The sequence below is a fragment of the Anomaloglossus baeobatrachus genome, chromosome 4 (assembly GCF_048569485.1).
Source record: "Anomaloglossus baeobatrachus isolate aAnoBae1 chromosome 4, aAnoBae1.hap1, whole genome shotgun sequence".
NCBI classification, from domain to species: domain Eukaryota; kingdom Metazoa; phylum Chordata; class Amphibia; order Anura; family Aromobatidae; genus Anomaloglossus; species Anomaloglossus baeobatrachus.
In genome coordinates, this window is record NC_134356.1 from 133,306,523 (window position 1) to 133,327,150 (window position 20,628).

The 20,628-nt window shown below is 41.2% G+C and overlaps 1 protein-coding gene across 2 annotated transcripts in view; it reads right to left on the reverse strand.

The window, feature by feature from the left end:
* The window catches only part of TGFBI (transforming growth factor beta induced), a 167,031-nt gene that overhangs the window by 66,964 nt on the left and 79,439 nt on the right, over positions 1–20,628 (reverse strand). For both annotated transcript variants that reach the window (XM_075344546.1, XM_075344545.1), the window contains exons 4-10: positions 19,872–20,029; positions 17,802–17,966; positions 13,845–13,991; positions 9,042–9,186; positions 7,296–7,508; positions 3,321–3,458; positions 1,463–1,605 (exon numbers count right to left, since the gene is read on the reverse strand). In XM_075344546.1, coding sequence (XP_075200661.1) covers positions 1,463–1,605; positions 3,321–3,458; positions 7,296–7,508; positions 9,042–9,186; positions 13,845–13,991; positions 17,802–17,966; positions 19,872–20,029 — 1,109 coding nt within the window. The remainder of the gene's footprint in view (positions 1–1,462; positions 1,606–3,320; positions 3,459–7,295; positions 7,509–9,041; positions 9,187–13,844; positions 13,992–17,801; positions 17,967–19,871; positions 20,030–20,628) is intronic.

A 20,628-nucleotide genomic window follows, 5' to 3' on the forward strand; every position in this document is an offset into this window, starting at 1 on the left:
CCACGATACCAGAATACACTATTCTACTATAAGACTTCCACATTGATGACTGATGCTTAGAATAAACCATCAATGTCAGGGTCTGGAATCCAAGGACGCCAATAATCAATAAAATGAATTGTATGTACAACTTCTGTGTTGCTCAGTCACATTTTATAAAACAAGGCAGTAGTGCCAGTTAAGCCTGCTTTACATGTTACGATTCTGCATACGATATTGTATGCGATCGTAACCGCCCCCATCGTATGTGCGGCACGTTCAATTTTGTTGAATGTGCCGCACAAATGATTAACCCCCGTCACACGTACTTACCCGTCCATACGACCTCGATCTGGGTGGCGAACGTCCACTTCCTGGAGTGGGAAGGACGTTCGGCGTAACATCGACGTCACGCGGCAGCCGGCCAATAGAAGCGGAGGGGCGGAGATGAGCGGGACGTAATCATCCCGCCCACCTCCTTCCTTCCGCATTGCTGGCCGGGAGCCGCAGGACGCAGGTAAGATCTGTTCATCGTTCCCGGGGTGTCACACACTGCGATGTGTGCTACCCCGGGTACGATGAACAACCTGACGTTCAATTCATGAGGAATGAACGACGTGCGTGCGATGAACGTTTTACCATTCATTCGCAATCGCATGTAGCTGTTACACAATACAATGTACCTTACGATGCCGGATGTGCGTCACTTACGACGTGACCCCGCCGACACATCGTAAGATATATTGTAGTGTGTAAAGCGGGCTTTACTCTCATAATTACATTACAGTGTGAACAATGGATGGTTGAGACCCCTATAAGTGTCCCTGAGGTAGGAAGCCAGACATTGATGATCTATCCTAAAGGCAATCCATTAATATGTAAGCCTTTGAGAATTCATTTAATTGGTTAATTAGTAGTGTAATCTGGTGTCGGAGACTATTGTTTTCATCCTTGGATGTAATGCAGACTGGGGCCAATTCATTAATATTGGTCTTTTATACACCAGTCTTAATCTTAATGAAGGGGTATGGTGGAGTAAGAGGCACCAAGTTCAGATGCATGGCACCGTTATCAATTTGGTGCATCTCTCATGTGCCTTTTGCCTCTGTCAGAAATGTTACTCCAGTCAAGGATTAGAGTACATTACTGGTGTAAATTACACTATCAAGTGGTGTATTTATTTGTGAATTAGATGGACAAGCATATGTACCCACTATACTACCCATAATCTGCCCATTTTTGGCAAAGCTGGCTGAGATGAGCATGCAAGTGTCAAAAGTCACAACGTACAATTTGCACTAAAATGTGGTGACTTTGTTTTACCTAAGAACTGTGGTATAAACAAAGTAGTTCTAGACAATGTGTTGCCATGGCTGTAAGAAATAGGAATTTGGAATATATAAGAGCAGAAGTTGCATTGGCACATTTTATAAATTGAATAGAAATATGTCTATAATAATAAAGATGGAAGTAGAATACTTACATTTCGGTACACGAAAACTCTAAGTTTCTTTCCACCAACCGTCTCTAACACTTGCCCGTGGTAAAGGTATTTGGAAGAAAGTTGTTCTTTCACAATGTGATTCTGAAGCAAATTTTTCATGTCTCTGTCAATGACGGGAGTTCCTGATGAATAATAGAAAAATTGTATATAGGAAACAAATATAATTTTAGCTTAGCACTGATTTTTTTTAAAGTCAAGGTGACATTGTAATTAGAGAATGGTGATGAGTCTGAACATTTAAAAGCTTGGATTCCTGCTAAATTTAAAACTTTAAGAAACCAGATAAGTCTTCCTGTATATAGTGTACAATATAGTGTATATATTGTATTAATATAGAGTGTACAATGTAGTGATGATTAACACGGAAAAAGAAGTTTGAAAATCCAGAATTTGGATTCTCATGCACAGACATTAGCTGGAGGTGTCCAGACATTTAAAGAGCTTGTCCACTACTTTTACATTGATGGACTATCCTTAGGATATGTCACTAATGTCTGATTGTTTGGAGTCCGACACCTGGCACCCCAATCAGCTGTTCTAGGTGTCGGCGGCGGCAGAAGTCAACCGGAAATGCTTAGTTCCGCAGCTGCTTCATCTTCTGATCTTTGGACCCTGGTCGATAAAACATTGATGACCTATGCTAAGGATAGGCCACCAATGTTAACGTAGTGGACAACCTCTTTAACTAATGTCACTTCAGGGATCAGCAACTATCTGGTTGCTTATACCCCACTGTATTAACAAATTGTGGAAAAGTATATATTTGTTCTACACATGACAACTACAGGACAGGAAAGTCCAAAGAAGGGACATAATGTAACGATGGAAAAGAGTTGTTCTGGAACAACCTTTATGAGCATTTAGGAACGCTCTTAATTAAACTACCACTCCAGTGTTTTTTCATTGCACTGCTGGAGTGGTGCTTAAAATCTATGTCCCCTGCCCCTGTCTTATAATCACCTTCTGGCAGCTTCACCTTCTATCAGTGCTGCTCTGGTCGGTCTCCTGTGATTTGTGACCTGCCGGCAGCTCCAGGGATTCATGAAGCAAAAGAGGTCACAACTCAATGCATGTCTATGAGAGCCTCATTCTGGCCTTGTTTTGGCTCTCATAGAGATGCTTCCGGAGCATGTGATGTAGCTTCTGATTTCTGGTTAGTCAGAAGTTACTGTCAAAAATGGTGCCACGGGACCACAGTGGCGTAAGTAAAAAGATGTAGCCGTCAGAAGGTGAGTATATGACAGCGGGTTTACATTTAAAGGGATACTCCAGCCCTTAAAAAATCCCCGGTTGGAGTGGTGCTTTAATGGAGTAATCTAAAGCCAAGATCTCACAACTGTAGATTGTCTCCTCCAAGAGAATCAGATTTATTATGCTAGTGATGCTACAATCAAACTCTGATAAGAGTTTGATCCAAGTGTCGGCATAGTTTGCGCCAATTCTCCTCATAAGAAAATCGGAGTACACCGAGAGGAGAGGATGAAGAACAAAATGTCTCCATCTTTTCTATTGTGTCAGCGCATGGAATCCGGAGTGTACTCAGATGACATCGCTCTCATTGACTTGCATTGCTGAGTGAGATCTGAATATTGGATCAAACTGCGACATGCTGTGATTTTTTTTCCTCAGACTGTCTCTGCCGAGGAAAAAATTTGACATCATAGACTAACATTGGTCCAATTGCAAACCAATGTTTTGCAGGTAAGCACTTGGACAAAAAATAAAATGGTGTGAACATGCCCTAAAACTGTGCAGCTTCTTAAAACCAATCAAGCCAGTTGTCAGTATGAAACTGTATAATATAAAAAGAGGACAAAGTCTCAGAAAAAAAACTAACCTTTAAATGCATTGTTGTGTGGCGCTATGACTGTAACTCGTTCATTTACAGCGAGATGAGAGTTAAGTCCAGCTTGTTGGAAGAGTTCAATAGCCGTAGACGCAACAGAGTCTTTGCCCAATTCAGATAGTGTTTTAGCTGCAAAATAAAATTACAATTTTTAAGGATACAAAATTATCTTAAAAAAAATTGTGAAAATGATACACAACCAATTTTCTATAAATAAAACAAATAAAAATACCCCCCCCAAAAAAATGTGATGATAAAATTAACAACTACAATTTACCACATGTCTATGTGACATCAGCATCATTTTTGAAAGTTACTTTTTTATTATAAAGTTAGAAGGATTAAACCATTTTCAGCAATTGTTTTCTACACTATTTTAAAAAAAACCATTTTTAGGGACCACATTTGAAGTGACTTTTAGGGCATATGTGACAGAAAATACCCAAAAGTTATACTAATTAAAAAAATGTACCCCTTAAAGTGCTCAAAACCATATTTAAAAAGTTTATTAACCCTTTAGGTGCTTCATAGGAATTAAAGCAATGTGGAAGGGAAAAAATGACAATTTTAATGTTTCCCACAAGAATATCAGTTTAGCCTAAATATTTTTATTTTCACAAGGGTAACAGGAACCACTTCACCATACAATTTGTTGTGCAATTTCTCCTGAGTACGCTGATACTCTATATGTGATGGAAAACTACTGTTTGGGAGCACGGTAGGGCTAGGAAGGGAAAAAGTACCAATTGACTTTTGAATACAAAATTAGGTGGAATTGATAGCGGACGCCATGTCACCTTTGCAGAGACCCTCATGTGCCTAATCAGTAGTGACCTCATTTTAGAAACTAGAAACCTCAAGCAATTTATCTAGATACTTCCCACAATTTTAGAACATAGAGCTGTGAAAAGATCACCAAACAAATTTAAATATTGGACAAAAATAACACAAACACAAAATGCAGTTTATAAATGAAGGTCTTTATTTTTAAGGGAAAAATAAATCCAAACCTAGAGGGCCCTGTGTGAAAAAGTGATTGCTCCCTAAGACAATTAACTGGTTAGCAGTAATAACAGAAATCAAGCGTTTGCGATAACAGGAAGAGTCTTTTTCAATATTTTTGAGGACTTTTGGCCCGCTCATCCTTGCAGAATTGTTGTAATTCAACCACATTCAAGGGTTTCTGAGCATGAAACGCCTTTGTTATGGTCATGACACAGCATCTCAATCGGATTAAAGTAAGATCTTCAATTAGGCCACTCCAAAGTCTTAATTTCGTTTTTCTTAAGCCATTCAGAGGTGGACTTGCTGGTGGGTTTTGGATAATTGTCCTGCTGTACAACCCAAGTGCACTTCAGCTTGAGTTCACGAACAGAAGGAGAGACATTCTCCTTCCGTTTTTTTGGTAGACAGCAGAATTCATGGTTTTATTTTCAGCCTCATGTCTTCCAGGTCTAGAAGCAGAAAAACAGCCCTAGACCATCACACTACCATCATCATATTTGACTATTGGTATGATGTTCCATTTCTGAAATTCTGTGTTACTTCTATGCCAGATATATTGGGAGATAAACCTTCCAAAAAGATGGCACATGGTGTTTTGAACAAACTTTGCCGACTTTCATGGCGGCATTGGGCTCTATTCAGATTGCAGATTCTGACACTCCACCAGATGATTTCTCTGGTGTCTGGGAACAAAACAGGCAGACATGTGTGCCAACCTGCTGTGTGCTGATTCATATGCATACTAGCAAGAGTTAATCATGGTAGTCTACTTGCTCATTTAATCACATGTTGTGAGGAGACCTATCACCTCTGCTCCCCTCCTATATGCTGGTTTATTCCTTCTACACCTGCCAGCTATAGTTTTTCATATGTTGGACTGTGAGGTGTGTTGTCTGTATTTAGTTGTGGTTTGCAAAACACTCCTGTCCCATCCCTCTCTGGATGGAGGGGGAGAGGGAATCAGATCAGGACTGGTCAGGAGCAGGGCTAGGAATGAGACTCAGGCCTCTTCACCATTAGGAGTATCCCTGAGGTTAGGAATAGCATAGGGCCCCCTAGTTTGAGGATGAGCTTAGTAGCCCCATTTACCCGCTATCCCATAGTCACCGTGACAAAAGTTCAACTCTTGTCTTGTCAGTCTACAGAGCATTCTCCCAAAAGTCTAGGCAATCGTCAAGATGTTTTCTGGAAAACCTGAGATGAGCCTTTATTTTCCTTTTGTTCAGCAGTGGTTTTTGTCTTGGAATTCTGCCATGCAGGCCATTTTTACCAAGTCTCTTTCTATTAGTGAAGTCATGAACACTGACTTTAACTCAGGCAAGTTAGTTCTTTGGATGTTGTTGTGGGGTCTTTTGTGACATTTTTGAATCGTCGCTGCGCTCTTGGGATAATTTTGGTAAGCCGGCCATTCTTGTGAAGGCTTACCACTGTTCCATGTTTTCGCCATTTGTGTATAATGGCTCTCACTGTAGTTTGCTGGAGTTCCAAAGCTTTAGAAATGGCTTTATAACCTTTTTCAGACTGATAGAGCTAAATTACTTTCTCATTTTTTTATGAATTTCTTTGGATATCTAGCTTTTGAGAGTATTTTGTTCTACTTCACTTTGGTAAGTCCTATTTAAGTGATTTCTTGATTGATAACAGGTGTGATAGTAATCCAGCCTGGGTGTGGCTATGAAAATTGAACTCAGCTTCCCAAAGATGTGATAAGCCATAGTTAATTGATCTTTTAAGGGTGGGGGAGAAGTGGGTGGCAATCACTTTACCAAACAGGGATCTGTAGTTTTGGATTTATTTTTCCCTTATTATTATTATTATTACTATTATTATTATTATGTGGTCCCCACATAGATTCTCATAAGCCAGATCAGATACCCACACTTTGCACTGACGAGGGGCAATCACCCCGAAACACCGTGTCTGCAAATTGGGATTCTGATCTGGCAATAAATCCTAAGGGGCACTTTGCACACTGCGACATCGCAGGTGCGATGTCGGTGGGGTCAAATTGAAAATGACGCACTTCCGGCATCGCATGCGACATCGCAGTGTGTAAAGCCTGGATGATACGATTAACGAGCGCAAAAGCGTCGTAATCGTATCATCGGTACAGCGTCGGCGTAATCCATAATTACGCTGACGCAATGGTCCGATGTTGTTCCTCGCTCCTGCGGCAGCACACATCGCTGTGTGTGAAGTCGCAGGAGCGAGGAACATCTCCTACCGGCCTCACTGCGGCTTCCGTAGGATATGAGGAAGGAAGGAGGTAGGCAGGATGTTTACATCCTGCTCATCTCCGCCCCTCCGCTCTGATTGGCCGCCTACCGTGTGACGTCGCAGTGACGCCGCGCGACCCGCCCCCTTAACAAGGAGGCGGGTCGCCGGCCACAGGGACGTTGCACGGCAGGTGAGTGTGTGTGTGTGAAGCTGGCGTAGCGATAACTTTCGCTACGCCAGCTATCACCACATATCGCTGCTGCGACGGGGGCGGGCACTATCGCACTCGGCATCGCAGCATCGGCCTGCGATGTCGTAGTGTGCAAAGCCCGCCTTAGTCTTATGAAAAGATTTTGGACTTTTAGGATTGCTACTTCCAATAGGTGGCGCTAGAGTTTGTCTCCTTCCTCACTTTAGGGATAATTTAAATAAATTACACAGTAATTTATATCTATCCCCAAGCAGCACTGAATAAGTAAACTTTCTTCAGCATAAGTCAAGGCTTCTGAAACACAGCAAAACAAAAAAATAATAAAACTTAGATAATTATTAAGGCCCAAATAAATAGTCCTGGTCAGAGGTTAGAGGAAATTAAAAGCAGAGTAGTAGTGTACAGTGGTAGACAAGAGTAATCATTCAGTGAAATTATACAGATATATTTGCAGGGATGAAAAAATTGTCAGCCTACATTTTAAATCTTAATTGTGAATACATAATATAGTTTTACTTTAGTATTGACTATACCTGAATCTGGAATCAACAATTCATCAATGAAGTGAACAACTCCATTAGTAGCCAAAACATCCTTATTAGAAATGATTGCTTTTCCATTAAGTGTGAGCTCATCCCCAAGACAGCCAACTTCTAGTGGAGTTCCCTCAATGGTTTCGATGGAAGATCCAGCAATAATAGCTTCGGAGCACTGAGCAGAGTGTAACAGGTGGTGATGTAAAAGATCTAGACAAATATATAGAAAAGTAGCTAAGTATCCTAAATAATCCAATTTAATATGAAGTAATTCACAGCTATAAGATTATATTGATGCTGCTGATGAGCTAAGACCATCAGTAATTGGGATAATTAGGTACAAAAGTATTTAGAGCTGCCCCCAGCTTGGGAGCTTATGAGGTTTTAAGCAACAGTGTGTTGACATTCCAACTCCCACACACACAGCCATGGTTCACTGTACATACTTCTTTTCTATATGTAAGGCCTAAGCCACACGGCGAGAAAATCGGTGCGAGTGGAGTGCGATAAAACATCGCATTCCACTCGGACCAATTCTAGCCTGTGTGACAGCACACATGAGCGATTATTTTCTCAGCCCTAATCGGACCGAGAAAACAATCGCAGCATGCTGCGATTGTAATCCGAGACTCTTTCTCTCGCACCCATTCAAGTGAATGGGGCGAGAGAAAAATCGCACTGCACTCGCGGTACATCGGTGTACCGTGCGTGCAGAGCGAGAATGTCTATAGCCGGCTACACAGGCGAGAGGGAGAGAAATCCCTCCCTCCCCTCCTGAGTGCCGGCCCGCCCCCTGCAGCTGAGGTCTGCTCGCACGAACGGACCTCAGTTGCAAGGACACAAGCATGAGACTCGGCTCTGCTGTACTGCCAGCACGAGCCGAGTCTCATGCAAGGGGATCGCAGTAGTCCCCGTGTGGCCCCAGCCTAAATAGGATAATTGCTACTTAAAAGCTGTATTTGACAATCTTCGCTACCCCGTAAAGAATGAATGATGTGTCACTGTGCATGATCGACCTCTGCTCCATTCAGCCAGGGCTCTTCAGATTGGTGGGGGCCACAGCGGTCATCCCCCCAGTGATTGGAAATAATTCCCTATTCTTTGGATAAGGTATAACTTTAGAGCTTGCAAATACTCCTTTAAGAAGACAATAATATGCATAATCCCATCAATAGCTCAATAGAAAATTTAGCTCAGCCACTCTGCCCAAATCGATGGTACAAGCCACTCAGAGCTGCAGAGCTGACTGATCGGCTGCAGCTCTGAAAACATGATGTTAGTGCTGCAAAAAATAACAAAAAAATAACAGACATCAGGAATGTAGACACAGATCTGGACCCAGGAAGGGCAAGTAAAGCTGCAGCCATTGCATATGGGTTTTCGAAAAGTGTAAAACACCTTTAAGTAATAAAAAAAGGATTGGCTTGTTTAACTTCAAAATAAAGGATCCTGCTTTTCGCCAAACTCTGTTGTGGTCAGTATCGCGTTACCTGTACATATTTAGGTTTGGCTTACCAAGTGGGCTATAAGAGACTGTCACATATAGCTTTCCAGCTATTGGCTGATTTATTTTTTTTTAATAGAGTATATACATATCCAAATCTTGCAGACTATAATTTTAGATATGTCGAGAACCCTAGAAAACCATATCAAAGCAGACTTTTATTGAACAACATATTTGAAAAAAAATCACGTAGAGCCTATTGTATGTCAAACATGAAAGTTACTACATGGTTATCTTGCCTTTAAGTGCTTCAGGGTCACCAAGGATCCTGGTCAGAGTTTCTTTTGGAACTTTCTCAAAGGCTTCATTGGTGGGAGCAAGTAGAGTATATTGTTTATCTTCAGACTGCAGTAGGGTTTCAAGACCTGAAGCGGCCACAGCCGTCTACAAATGTAAGACAATTGACCAGAAATGAGCACTTCAATTCCAAGAGAAATGACATATTATTAATTAAGAAACTAGATATCAGCTCTACCCTCCTATATTAGTGATTGTAAACCAGCCATTAAAGGCCCAGTCACACACAACGACTTACCAGCGATCCCGAAAACGATGCGATCTGATAGGGATTTCAGGTAAGTCGCTGGGAGGTCGCAGGTGAGATGTCACACAGATAGATCTTACCAGCGATGCAGAAACAATACAGGTCGCAGTAGCGACCTGTATAACGATCTCAGTAGTCACTGGGACCCTGTCACACAGTGTCAAACACAGAGATGTGTCCTGCCCAGCAGGACATCGCCTTTGAAGAAAATGGCCTGGACCATTCTGCAACGACTAGAGATCTCACAGCAGGGGCCTGATCGCTGGTAAGTGTCACACATAACAAGATCGCTAACGGGATCTCTACTGCGTCACCAAACGGTGACTCATCTGCGATCTCGCTAGCGATCTCGTTATGTGTGACGGTACCTTTAGTACCCTAGTACATGTTGCAAGAACAGCAGGGATGGCTTCCCAGGGTAAATGTTTTCAAAACTGTTTGTAAACCAGCTCTGAAGGACATTATCATTATCTTCTTATTTATCCAACATGTTGGATGACATACAGGATAAAATCAAAAGGCACCAACACATGATGAGTAATAATGGTTTCCCGTTTGAAACACAGTGGAGCTTTTGATTTTATCCCGTTTGTCATGTGTCATGTTAGATAAATAAATAAGATATTGAACTTATGATGTCCTTGAGTACTAGTCTACGGTCAACTCCGCAAACACTGTTTATTGTTCACTGTAGACTGGGAGCCCTCTTGGGCAGGGTCCTCTCTCCTCCTGTACCAGTCTGTTTTTGTAATGTTCATGATTGATGTACTTGTTTTTATGTATACCCTTATCACTTGTAAAGCACCATGGAGTAAATGGCGCTATTATGATAATTAATAATAATAATAATAATAATAATAATTGTGCATGATAACATTAGGGTGAGGCTCGAGCAGAATTTTGAGATATTTTAAGATTCTGCATACTATTTTTACTACATAAACAAAAACTAGTATGCGTTATATATAACTGGATATAGAATGAAACAGACGTATTCCTAAAATTCAAGATGATCTGCAATGCAAAGGAAGCTTTGCCGAATCTTTTTCATAATGGCATAGTTGTATTAGAAGTGTGATGAAATGAATTTATTGCTAAATTTGTAGTTTAGTGCTTTGATGTTACACAGACACACTGGCAACATATAACGGTAGTGTGTATCATGCCCCGGCAGGTGGCGGTCAGTGAACTATGGACTGATTGGAATCACTGGTTGTGACATCACAAACTAAAGGCCGCTTTACATGCTGCGATCGCACCAGCCCCCGTCGCTGCCCGTGGCGAACAATATTGCTCTTACGTGTCATACGCACATACCTTCCTAATGAAATCGCGAACAAACTCTTTTTTAAGGGGGAGGTTCGTGTGGCGTCACAGAGATGTTACACAGCAAGCCACCAATAGAAGCGGAGGGGCGGAGAGCAGCTGCAATACCGTCACTCCCACCTCTTTGCCGGAGGACGCAGGAACGCTGTTGTTTGTCGTTCCTGGGGTGTCACACGTAGCGATGTGTGCTGCCTCAGGAATGACGAACAACCTGCATCCAAAATGAGCAACGATATTTGGGAAAGGAACGATGTGTCAACAATCAACGATTTGTGCCATTTTTCGGATCGTTAACGGTCGCTTGTAGGTGTCACACGCAACGACGTAGCTAACGACGTTGGATGTGTGTCACGAATTCCATGACCCCAGCAATATCTTGTTAGCTATGTCGTTGCGTGTAACGGGGCCTTAAGGAGTGAGCTTCTGGCCAGAGTTCGTCTATTGCGGTTTGGAAAAAATATCCACCTTTGTCAGGGATTATGATTGGCTAGGCAGTGAATAAACCTCAGGGTTTTGCTCTTTAGCAGCACTTAAGACTCTTCAAAATACGAGGAATGCCATTAGAAGATATACAAGTTCTGTGCCACAATAGCTTCTAAAAATATGGAAAATCCAATTACTTTGGGTCTTATATAATTTTCTTTGCATTGCAGATGTTCATGAAGAGAAACTATTTTATTCTAGATACAGTTATATATACTTATATCAGATTTAGTTTAAAGTCCTTGAGTGGAGAGAGCGGATCTTTTGGAATTTGAATTAGCTGAAAAATTAGATTTGCAGCAAATACAGTCATGTGAATCTCAATACTAGGAAGCTTGTAATTGCTCAGAAAGTAAACATCAAGAAGAGGAGAGAATGAACCTTGCTGAGCATAAGAGCTTATACTTTACAGGCAAGAGAAAGGACACCACTGATCATAAGAGCTTACACTTTACAGGTGAGAGAAAGGACACTACTGATCATAAGAGCTTACACTTTAGAGATATCATAGATGTAGGACCTTATGGGGTAGCCTGCATGGTAACACAAAAAAAAATATCATGACTCACAATTGTCAGTGTTCCTTGGAGCATGGCTGGTGGGACAAGCCCCCCCATCCGTGCCTCGTTTCTAGGATCACAGCGCCTTATCTTTGGGTCATTTCCATTCATGCAGTGCCAGGTATAATTCTTCTCTCCAGTGTACTGGTCCCTGTAAGTTGTTTGATCCTGCCAGTCCTCCTGACTGCATCCGTCCTCCTTGCCTCAAGTTCTACTGACTGCCTCCATCCTCCCTGACACCCGTACTACTGACTGCTTCCGTTTTCACTCTCTCTCCTGTCCTCACCCCCTCTGTTGTCCCGTCTCCCTGTGCTCCCTGCTATTACCTGCTCTCCTGGATCCCGAACTCGGCTTGTCATTGACTTTGGTTTCTGCGCTCCCCCAGTCAATGACGTTCTGTCTTGGTTTCTGACCCGGCTCTCTCTTGGCTCTGTCTCTGCCTCATCCCTGGTATGATGTGCCTCTCCTGGCACAGACCCCAGCCCGTATGACTATCCGCTTCTTCCTCTAGGGAGACTAGTGACATCTAGTGGTTATTTTCTGCCTTGTACTTTCCTGGTGCTCCAGCTCCCCCTGCTGGTTCATTACAAAAACAACATTTGCCTTGTCTAATGCTTAAGAAGTGTGGAAAATGGGGCAGAGCCATTTTTTTCTGTGAACTATGAATGGAATCTCAAAAAGTTTCAATTTACGTGAAACGACTTTTGTCAGGAAATTTTACTCAAACTCGATCCTCCTCAGATACAGTACAGCCCAAAAGTTTAGACACACCTTCTCATCTCTAGAACAACTATTAAGAGGAGAGTTTGTGCAGCAGGCCTTCATGGTAAAATAGCTGCTAGGAAACCACTGCTAAGGACAGGCAACAAGCAGAAGAGACTTGTTTGGGCTAAAGAATACAAGGAATAGACATTAGACCAGTGGAAATCTGTGCTTTGGTCTGATGAGTCCAAATTTGAGATCTTTGGATCCAACCACCGTGTCTTTGTAGAAAAGGTGAACGGATGGACTCTACATGCCTCGTTCCCACCGTGAAGCATGGAGGAGGAGGTGTGATTGTGTGGGGGTGCTTTGCTGCTGACACTGTTGGGGATTTATTCAAAATTGAAGGCATACAGAACCAGCATGCTACCACAGCATCTTGCAGCGGCGTGCTATTCCATCTGGTTTGCATTTAGTTTGACCATCATTTATTTTTTAACAGGACATTGACCCCAAACACACCTCCAGGCTGTGTAAGTGCTATCTGACTAAGAAGGAGAGTGATGGGGTGCTACGCCAGATGACTTGGTCTCCACAGTCACCAGACCTGAACCCAATCGAAATGGTTTGGGGTGAGCTGGACCGCAAAGTGAAGACAAAAGGGCCAACAAGTGCTAAGCATCTCTGGGAACTCCTTCAAGACTGTTGGAAAACCATTTCCGGTGACTACCTCTTGAAGCTCATCAAGAGAATGCCAAGAGTGTGAAAAGCAGTAATCCAAGCAAAAGGTGGCTACTTTGAAGGACCTAGAATATAAGACATATTTTCAGTTGTTTCACACTTTAAGTATTTCATTCCACATGTTTTAATTCATAGTTTGATGCCTTCAAGGTGAATCTTCAATTTTTAGAGTCATGAAAATAAAGAAAACTCCTAGAATGAGGAGGTGTGTCCAAACTTTTGGTCTGTACTGTATATCCACTCACCTCTATCCTTGAGCCAGTAGCACATGGCCAGTTAGTGCTATATTAAGTACAGCTATGTAAATATATAGAAGTGGGAACAATAGTATTTCCTAGTTTTATATTTTACTACCTACATTAGGAAACATACTGTACAATAAGTCCAGTGCAATTATTGTAAAAGCCAGACTTCTTAGTGGGTTTATTTTCATACATTTCCAAGCAGTTCTCACGGTAGACCCCCACAACCTATTTATTATCTAAACGATGATTTATTAATATAACTTTAATGTGGTTAGACTACTGAAAACCTTCAGCTAGTATCATTACAAATAAATACATTTCTAATACCACAGCTTAAAATTTTAATTTTGGGTAATTGTAGGGTACCTTTCGAAGGTTACAAAAGCCACAAATGTTATTGGGCATAATATAACTGACAATGCAGAATAAAGATGAACATACCCTCAATGTTTCCAGGCTTTCTTCAGTTTCAACCACTTGTTCAAGGTTATTTGTGACTGCTGTGATTACTTTATCAATGACATGGACTACACCATTTGTAGCATGATGGTCAGCCTTAATGAGCCGAGCACAATTTACTGTGACAATCTATATACAACAACAAAAATTGCACAATTAGAAATAGGAGAAATAATTATTATTAATAATTATTTGCTGATAATATCACCATATAGCATAATGTCAATGCAGAAATCTGTAAGGCAGAGTTTACATAGCGTGTGGCTCTACATTCAATGGCTTTGTTGTGGTTTAGGTGTAAATCCCCGCAAGACAGGATTCGGGAATATGTGCCATCAGGGCCAGGCTATTGACTATAACCATGCAGTTGGAGTCACAATATGCTCTATTGTGCATAATTTTTGGCCTTATATGCCTAGTTGAGACAGGAAGCAAGATGTAATCAGCTATGTTTAAAAAATTTATACTTCTATAGAGTAGCATTTCATGCATGAGTCTACATAAATTTGTATAATGCGTTATACTATTTGATTGAACATTTGGCAAAAACCCCCCAAAAAACTGTAGTTTTCAAAAGGTATGAAAACAGTGGTGTGAACACATCCTTAAGGCCCTGTCATACACAGAGATACATCTGCGGCAGATCTGTGGTTGCAGTGAAATCGTGGACAATCAGTGCCAGGTTTGTGGCTCTGTACAAATGGAACAATATGTCCACGATTTCACTGCAATCACAGATCTGCCAAAGATTTATCTCTGTGTGTGACGGGGCCTTAACTGCAATAGATGGAATCAGAAATATCTTAGAAGAACTAACTGAGCAATGACAATTTTTAATTAGTATGTTGATTGTACCTTTAGAAGATGAATTACCTACTTGGATCATTCAGAACCTGATCTGGCTGTACTATTAATATTATTATTCTGATGATGGGAGCTCACCCTTACTGAAGTAGATGGAATCAGAGATATCTTAAATGAAGAACTAATTGAGCAATAACATTTTTTAACTAGAATGTTACTTGTACATTTAGGAGATTAATTAACTACTTGGATCATCCAGAAAAACAAAAAAGTGACCCAGTCACTCTCAGCCCTTATTCACATTGAGGCCTATTTTGACCTATGGTTAGGTTTTAATATTAGCGAGTGTATGTACTGTTCCGACTGGGTACAACTTGTCGCAATGGGATGGCTTTATGCTTTTTTTGATCAAAAATAATGTCTGTGGCAGGTCTGTGGTTGCAGTGAAATAGTGGACAATCAGTGCCAGGTTTGTGGCTGTGTACAAATGGAACAATATGTCCATGATTTCACTGCAACCACAGATCTGCCAAAGATTTATCTCTGTGTGTGACGGGGCCTTAAGTACCCTATGTTTATATGTACTATGCTTTTATTTAGTTAAAGCAGGGCATATGTCCATATTATTATTGTCTTTGGTTTTTCTTGGATCATCCAGAACCTGACCTCGTTCTACTGCTACTACAATCTGCTAATATCTGATGATGAAGTTATAACTAGGGCTACCCATTTTCTCACACTGTACATAGTTAAAATGTATTGGTAAGTTCCAACTTTTGAGTCATTCTTTAGTTTTCTTGGCCAGTGTTATTAAAAAAACCTGGAAAATATCATCTTGCGTTATTAAACTGCTCTGAGCAGTTCCCTGGAAATATCCCAGAAGTTCACCTCACTGATATCTCTCTACGTGCCAATTTTCACGCAGACAAGTATTGTCGTTTATACTTTAGATTATTAGAATCTGAAGATTTGGGTTTAAAGCAGAATCCTCACATCTGCTGAAAGTCTGTTCCAAGGGCCCAGTGAACGATACTTTCTAATATTTCTCCAGATCTTTTATTCTACAAGTTTAAGATCCAGACATCTCCTGTTCAGTAGATGCCTTTTAGAAATATGCTCTTGATCTATATGGAATAAAATGTGAACATATTGAATTTGTTTGAAGAGTCACGCAACATTTTATGCATTCAGATTATAGAATTTAAAAATATTCTTAAGTTTAATAATAGCACATCAATGATAAAATGTGATAAGCATCATACTAAACGGATCTTTACATATTCATAGAAGTAGATGATGTTGTACTTATATTATTCCATGATTGAAGATAAGTCATCAGCACTCTTCTGATAGACATGTGCAAGGCAAAAATTTGAATGTTCACACTTGATTTTAATTTTTTCTCTTCCCTATTTCAAATTTTGTTCTTCATTTATGTAACATATTATCTTTGTATGTCAAACAGATGTCCTTGGAAAAGACTATTCTGTGAGTCAAAATGCATAGAGATGAGTGAGCGTGCTTGCCATTGCTTATTGGTCAAGTGAGCATCAATCATCGGAGTTTAAATATGCTTGAGATTCCAGTTGAACTTCCATTATACTCGGTTCGGTACTCAAGATGTGTCTGAGAACCCTGAAGCTCAATCTAGTAATGAGCAGTGGTGACCATGCTCGATCATCACTAATAGTGACTTAACTAGGTAAAAAAAAACATAGGAACTGGATTGGAGGTGCTCTGGACTGATGAGTCAAAATTTGAAATATTTAGCATAAAGCAGTTTGTTCGCCTACAGGTTGGTGATCAGTACAATAATGAGTGTCTACAGGCAACAATGAAATGTGGGGGAGGTTATTTGCAAGCTTTGACTGCCTTTTAGCAAATGGAGTTGGGTATTTGGTTAGAATTAATGGTGTCCTCCATGCTGACAAATGAGAGCAGGTATCCAACATGCAATTCATTGACTCAAAATTAATTCTAGAGCAGGACAACACCCCCAAATATACAAACAATGTCATTAAGAACTATCTTTAGCATAAAAAAGAACGAGGTGTCCTGATAGTGATGATATGGCCTCCATTGAGCCCTGATCATCATATACTCCGGCTGGGATTACATGAAGAGACAGAAGGATTTGCACAAGCCTACATCCACAGAAGATCTGTCGTTAGTTTTTCAAGGTGTGTGGAAAAACCTCCCTGATGTTTGGATGCTGTTTTGAAGGCAAAGGGTTATCATAACAAAATTGATTTGATTGAGACTTCACTTTTGTTCATATACATTGTTTTTATCAATTAATAAAAGGCAAACCATTAACACTTCTATTTTTCAAAACATTATTATTTTGAAGCATTTTTGTTCACACTTCTTTAAGACTTTTGCTCTACTGTAAGCCTAGAGAATCCTAATTGCATTATGGACAGATATGAAAATCTCACTATTTGCAAAAAGATTGACTGGATAGCAAGCTATAAATATGCTAATCACAACAATATGTAAGGAAATTGCTAAAACTGTCAGAGTTCAGCTAAGTGGGCAAGGCTTTATGTCTTAAGAATGTCTTATCTTCTGCAGAACTTGCAGGCAGCACCAAAACTGCACATTCTGGCAGAAAAAAAGCACCAAAAAGCACATGTGGTTTTGGTGCAATGCAATTTTTTAGAGTCATTTTTGGCTGGAAGGGCTGAAAAATGCAGGAAAAAAATGAACCAACAAAAAGAATAAAGAAGCAACGTGTTCACAGCACTTCAGAATTCTCATCAACTTTGCTGGCACAAGAATAGACATGCAGATTTGGGCCACAAACTGTACCAAAGCTGCACCAAAAAAATCATCAAAAAATGCAGCTTGCACCGCACATGCCTTAAGCTTTTGCTGCAGCCAAACACAATTTGTGAAAAGGAGAAAAAGGCTGATTTTAGAAGATACTTTTCTCTTGCAATATACAGTAGAAAAAAAATTAAAGTCATGAAATTAATTGTTAGGATTTAATTTTACAGTTTTGTGAACATTGTATATTGAGGGAAATTTGTATTCTAAATGTTAGCTGCAGCCAACAAGATAAGTCTCATGTTACGACAGTCTTGATAATGAGGTCTAAACTTAGTTTAATATTTTTGCCATGAGGACACTTACTCCATTTGGATAGTGGTGTATATGTATATCCAAGTTCTGGTACATTGATGGCACAGTGGCTCCATGCTTCATTTCATCTGTCAAAAGCCGTCTGTCCACCATGTGATATCGTAATGCATTAAGAAGCTCAATGTTAACGTTGCTCACTAAGGCATCTAATATTTCCTGTAAGACAAGGTAAATAATAATATGTCAGATATAGCTATAAAATCTACAGATGTTTTCTTTTGTGACATTTTTCTGCTCCCTTTTACTTTACAATAATCATGTTTCATCCTTCTTAGGCCTCTGACACACATCCATGAAAGACACGCACGTGTGTTACGTTACGTTTTTCAGGTTCGTTTTCCGTTTTTAACTCTGTTTTTATGGTACAGGTGGCATCCGTGTGAATTGCGTATGCTAGCCGTGTGTGCGTGTTGAATGTCCGTGTGTGCGTGAGATACGTAAGTGACATGTCCGTGTGTTGCTCATGTGAAATTTTCCGTGTGTGATGCACAATGTCATTGATACATACCCGTTGACAGCAGACAGCGACGCGCGATGAGAATGAACTCGGGTGAACTTCACCCGACTTCATTGTCATACTGCGGCTCTGTCTGTGTCGCATACTGATTAGCGGTCACCCATGAAGGACTCACTGGTGACCGCTAATCCCCTGAGTCACTGAAATGCGCGATTAGCGCTGCTGTAACTCAGGTTACCCGCGGCTAGCTGGATCCTCCACCCGTGACCGCAACTCACCTGTGACTTCATTGCTGTCACTCGGGCGACTTGCAATCACAGTTGAAGGATCTAGCGGTGGCCACGAGTAACCTGAGTGACATCATCGCTGATCACGCTTCTCACCTCAGTTGCTGTGTGGAGCTGACAGGAGCGGCAGTGTTCTTCTGCAGCTCTTGTCACCTTCATGTTGCAGAGCTGGAAGCGACGCGGGACCTCCGTGGATTACGCTGGACATGGATGGCTTTTTCGGGCTTAATAAAATGGTGAACGAGGGTATTTGTTAGTGTTTATTATTCCAAATAAAGGATTTCTTCGGGTGTATGTGTTTATTTACTGTAACTTACAGATTAATCATGGAAGGTATCTCGGGGAGACGCCTGACATGATTAATCTTGGACTTAGTGGCAGCTATGGACTGCTGCTATTAACGCCTTATTACCCCGATTGTCAACGCACCAGGACAAAATGGGAAGAGCCGGGTAGAGTCCCAGAACTGTCGCATCTAATGGTTGCGGCTATTCTGGGCGGCTGCTAGCTGATATTGTTAGGCTGGGGGGCTCTCCATAATGTGGGGCTCCCCATCCTGAGAATACTAGCCTTTACTTTAGCCTGGCTGGTATCAAAATGAGGGGAACCGCACGGTTTTTTTTAAAATTATTTATTTATTTTACTGCTCGATATTGACACGCCCAATGGCGGCTGTGATTGGTTGCAGTGAGACCGCTGTCACTCAGTGTGGGGGCGTGTCTCACTGCAACCAATCATAGGCGTCGGTGGGTGGGGAAAGCAGGGAATACAAGATTGATTAATGAGCGGCCGGCTTTTTCAAAATAGTTAAAGCCGCCGGAGTTTTTTGAACAGCTGTGTAGCGCCGCGCCGCTGATCGGGGAATGGTGAGTATGAGAAAGGGGGGAGACTGACCGACAGACAGAGAGGGACAGACAAGACAGAGAGACCTATCGACGGACTGGAGGGAGATTGACCGACATACACAGAATAAGAAAGAATGACCGACATCGCTAGAAAAATATCACAAAACGTACACGGAGCATACGGAGATGCATCTGTGTCACGTACGTGTGCTCACGGACCCATAGACTTCCATTGGGTCTGTGTGTGCGTGTTCCGTGCAGAAAACAGACATGCTTCCATGCAAAACGGATACACATACGTATCACGGACACGGACACATGGACCGTATGGAATAACGCATGTGTGACCTCAAACATAGCATAACATTGGTGCACGTTTGTCCGTGTCTCTGCTATATACGGACATGGACCAAACACACATGTGTTTCACGGATGTGTGTTTGAGACCTTAGACACAGACTTTTATACTTACAGCAGGCAAAGCTGCCCAGGCTTCATTACTTGGTGCAAAAATGGTAAAACTTCCAGGACCCTCAATTTCAGGTCTCAAGTTGGCTCTGTCTGAGTATAACTGCGTTGTAGCTGCTCCAACGATTCCCAGGGTTTCATAAATATTGGAAAGAGGTAGAGCTGCAGAAGACATAATGAACAGTTTAAACAATATAACATAGGTGATTTAGTGTTTTCTACTTATTCTACTGGTTTCAGCTGGCTGGACTTTAATGCTTGCCTTACAGAGCAACTTTTACCGAATTTTTTATGTTGAATTGGACAATGTAGTAGTGGCTGCAGGGAGGAATAAAACTTTTTTTTCTTTCACCTCTCTGTTAGGAAATTATTAGCAATCAAAGTATTTGGCAACTAGTGAGTTAACTTTTGTTGTGTCCAAGTGGATGTTAGATCATTGTACTTCTCCCTGTATAATGTTGACCAATTATAAGCAAGCAACACACTGGATAAAAAACACGCCCCCCCAATCACTTCTAGCAGATTCTCAGTGTGAGTTATATTAACACTTATGTCTGTTGTGCCCAAGCAACTTGTACTCACTCCAGTGAGATCACTCACACAGGAGCAGTCTGTTCTGGGCAACTCCTCTGGGGTGTAATGACAACCTGCTCTGATCTCACTGCAGAGCAATGCTTAGTTGAGTACAACAGACATTGATGTGATACTAATACATTTGAGCTGATTTTGTCATTTAATTCCTTGTGTTCAAAATGGCAACT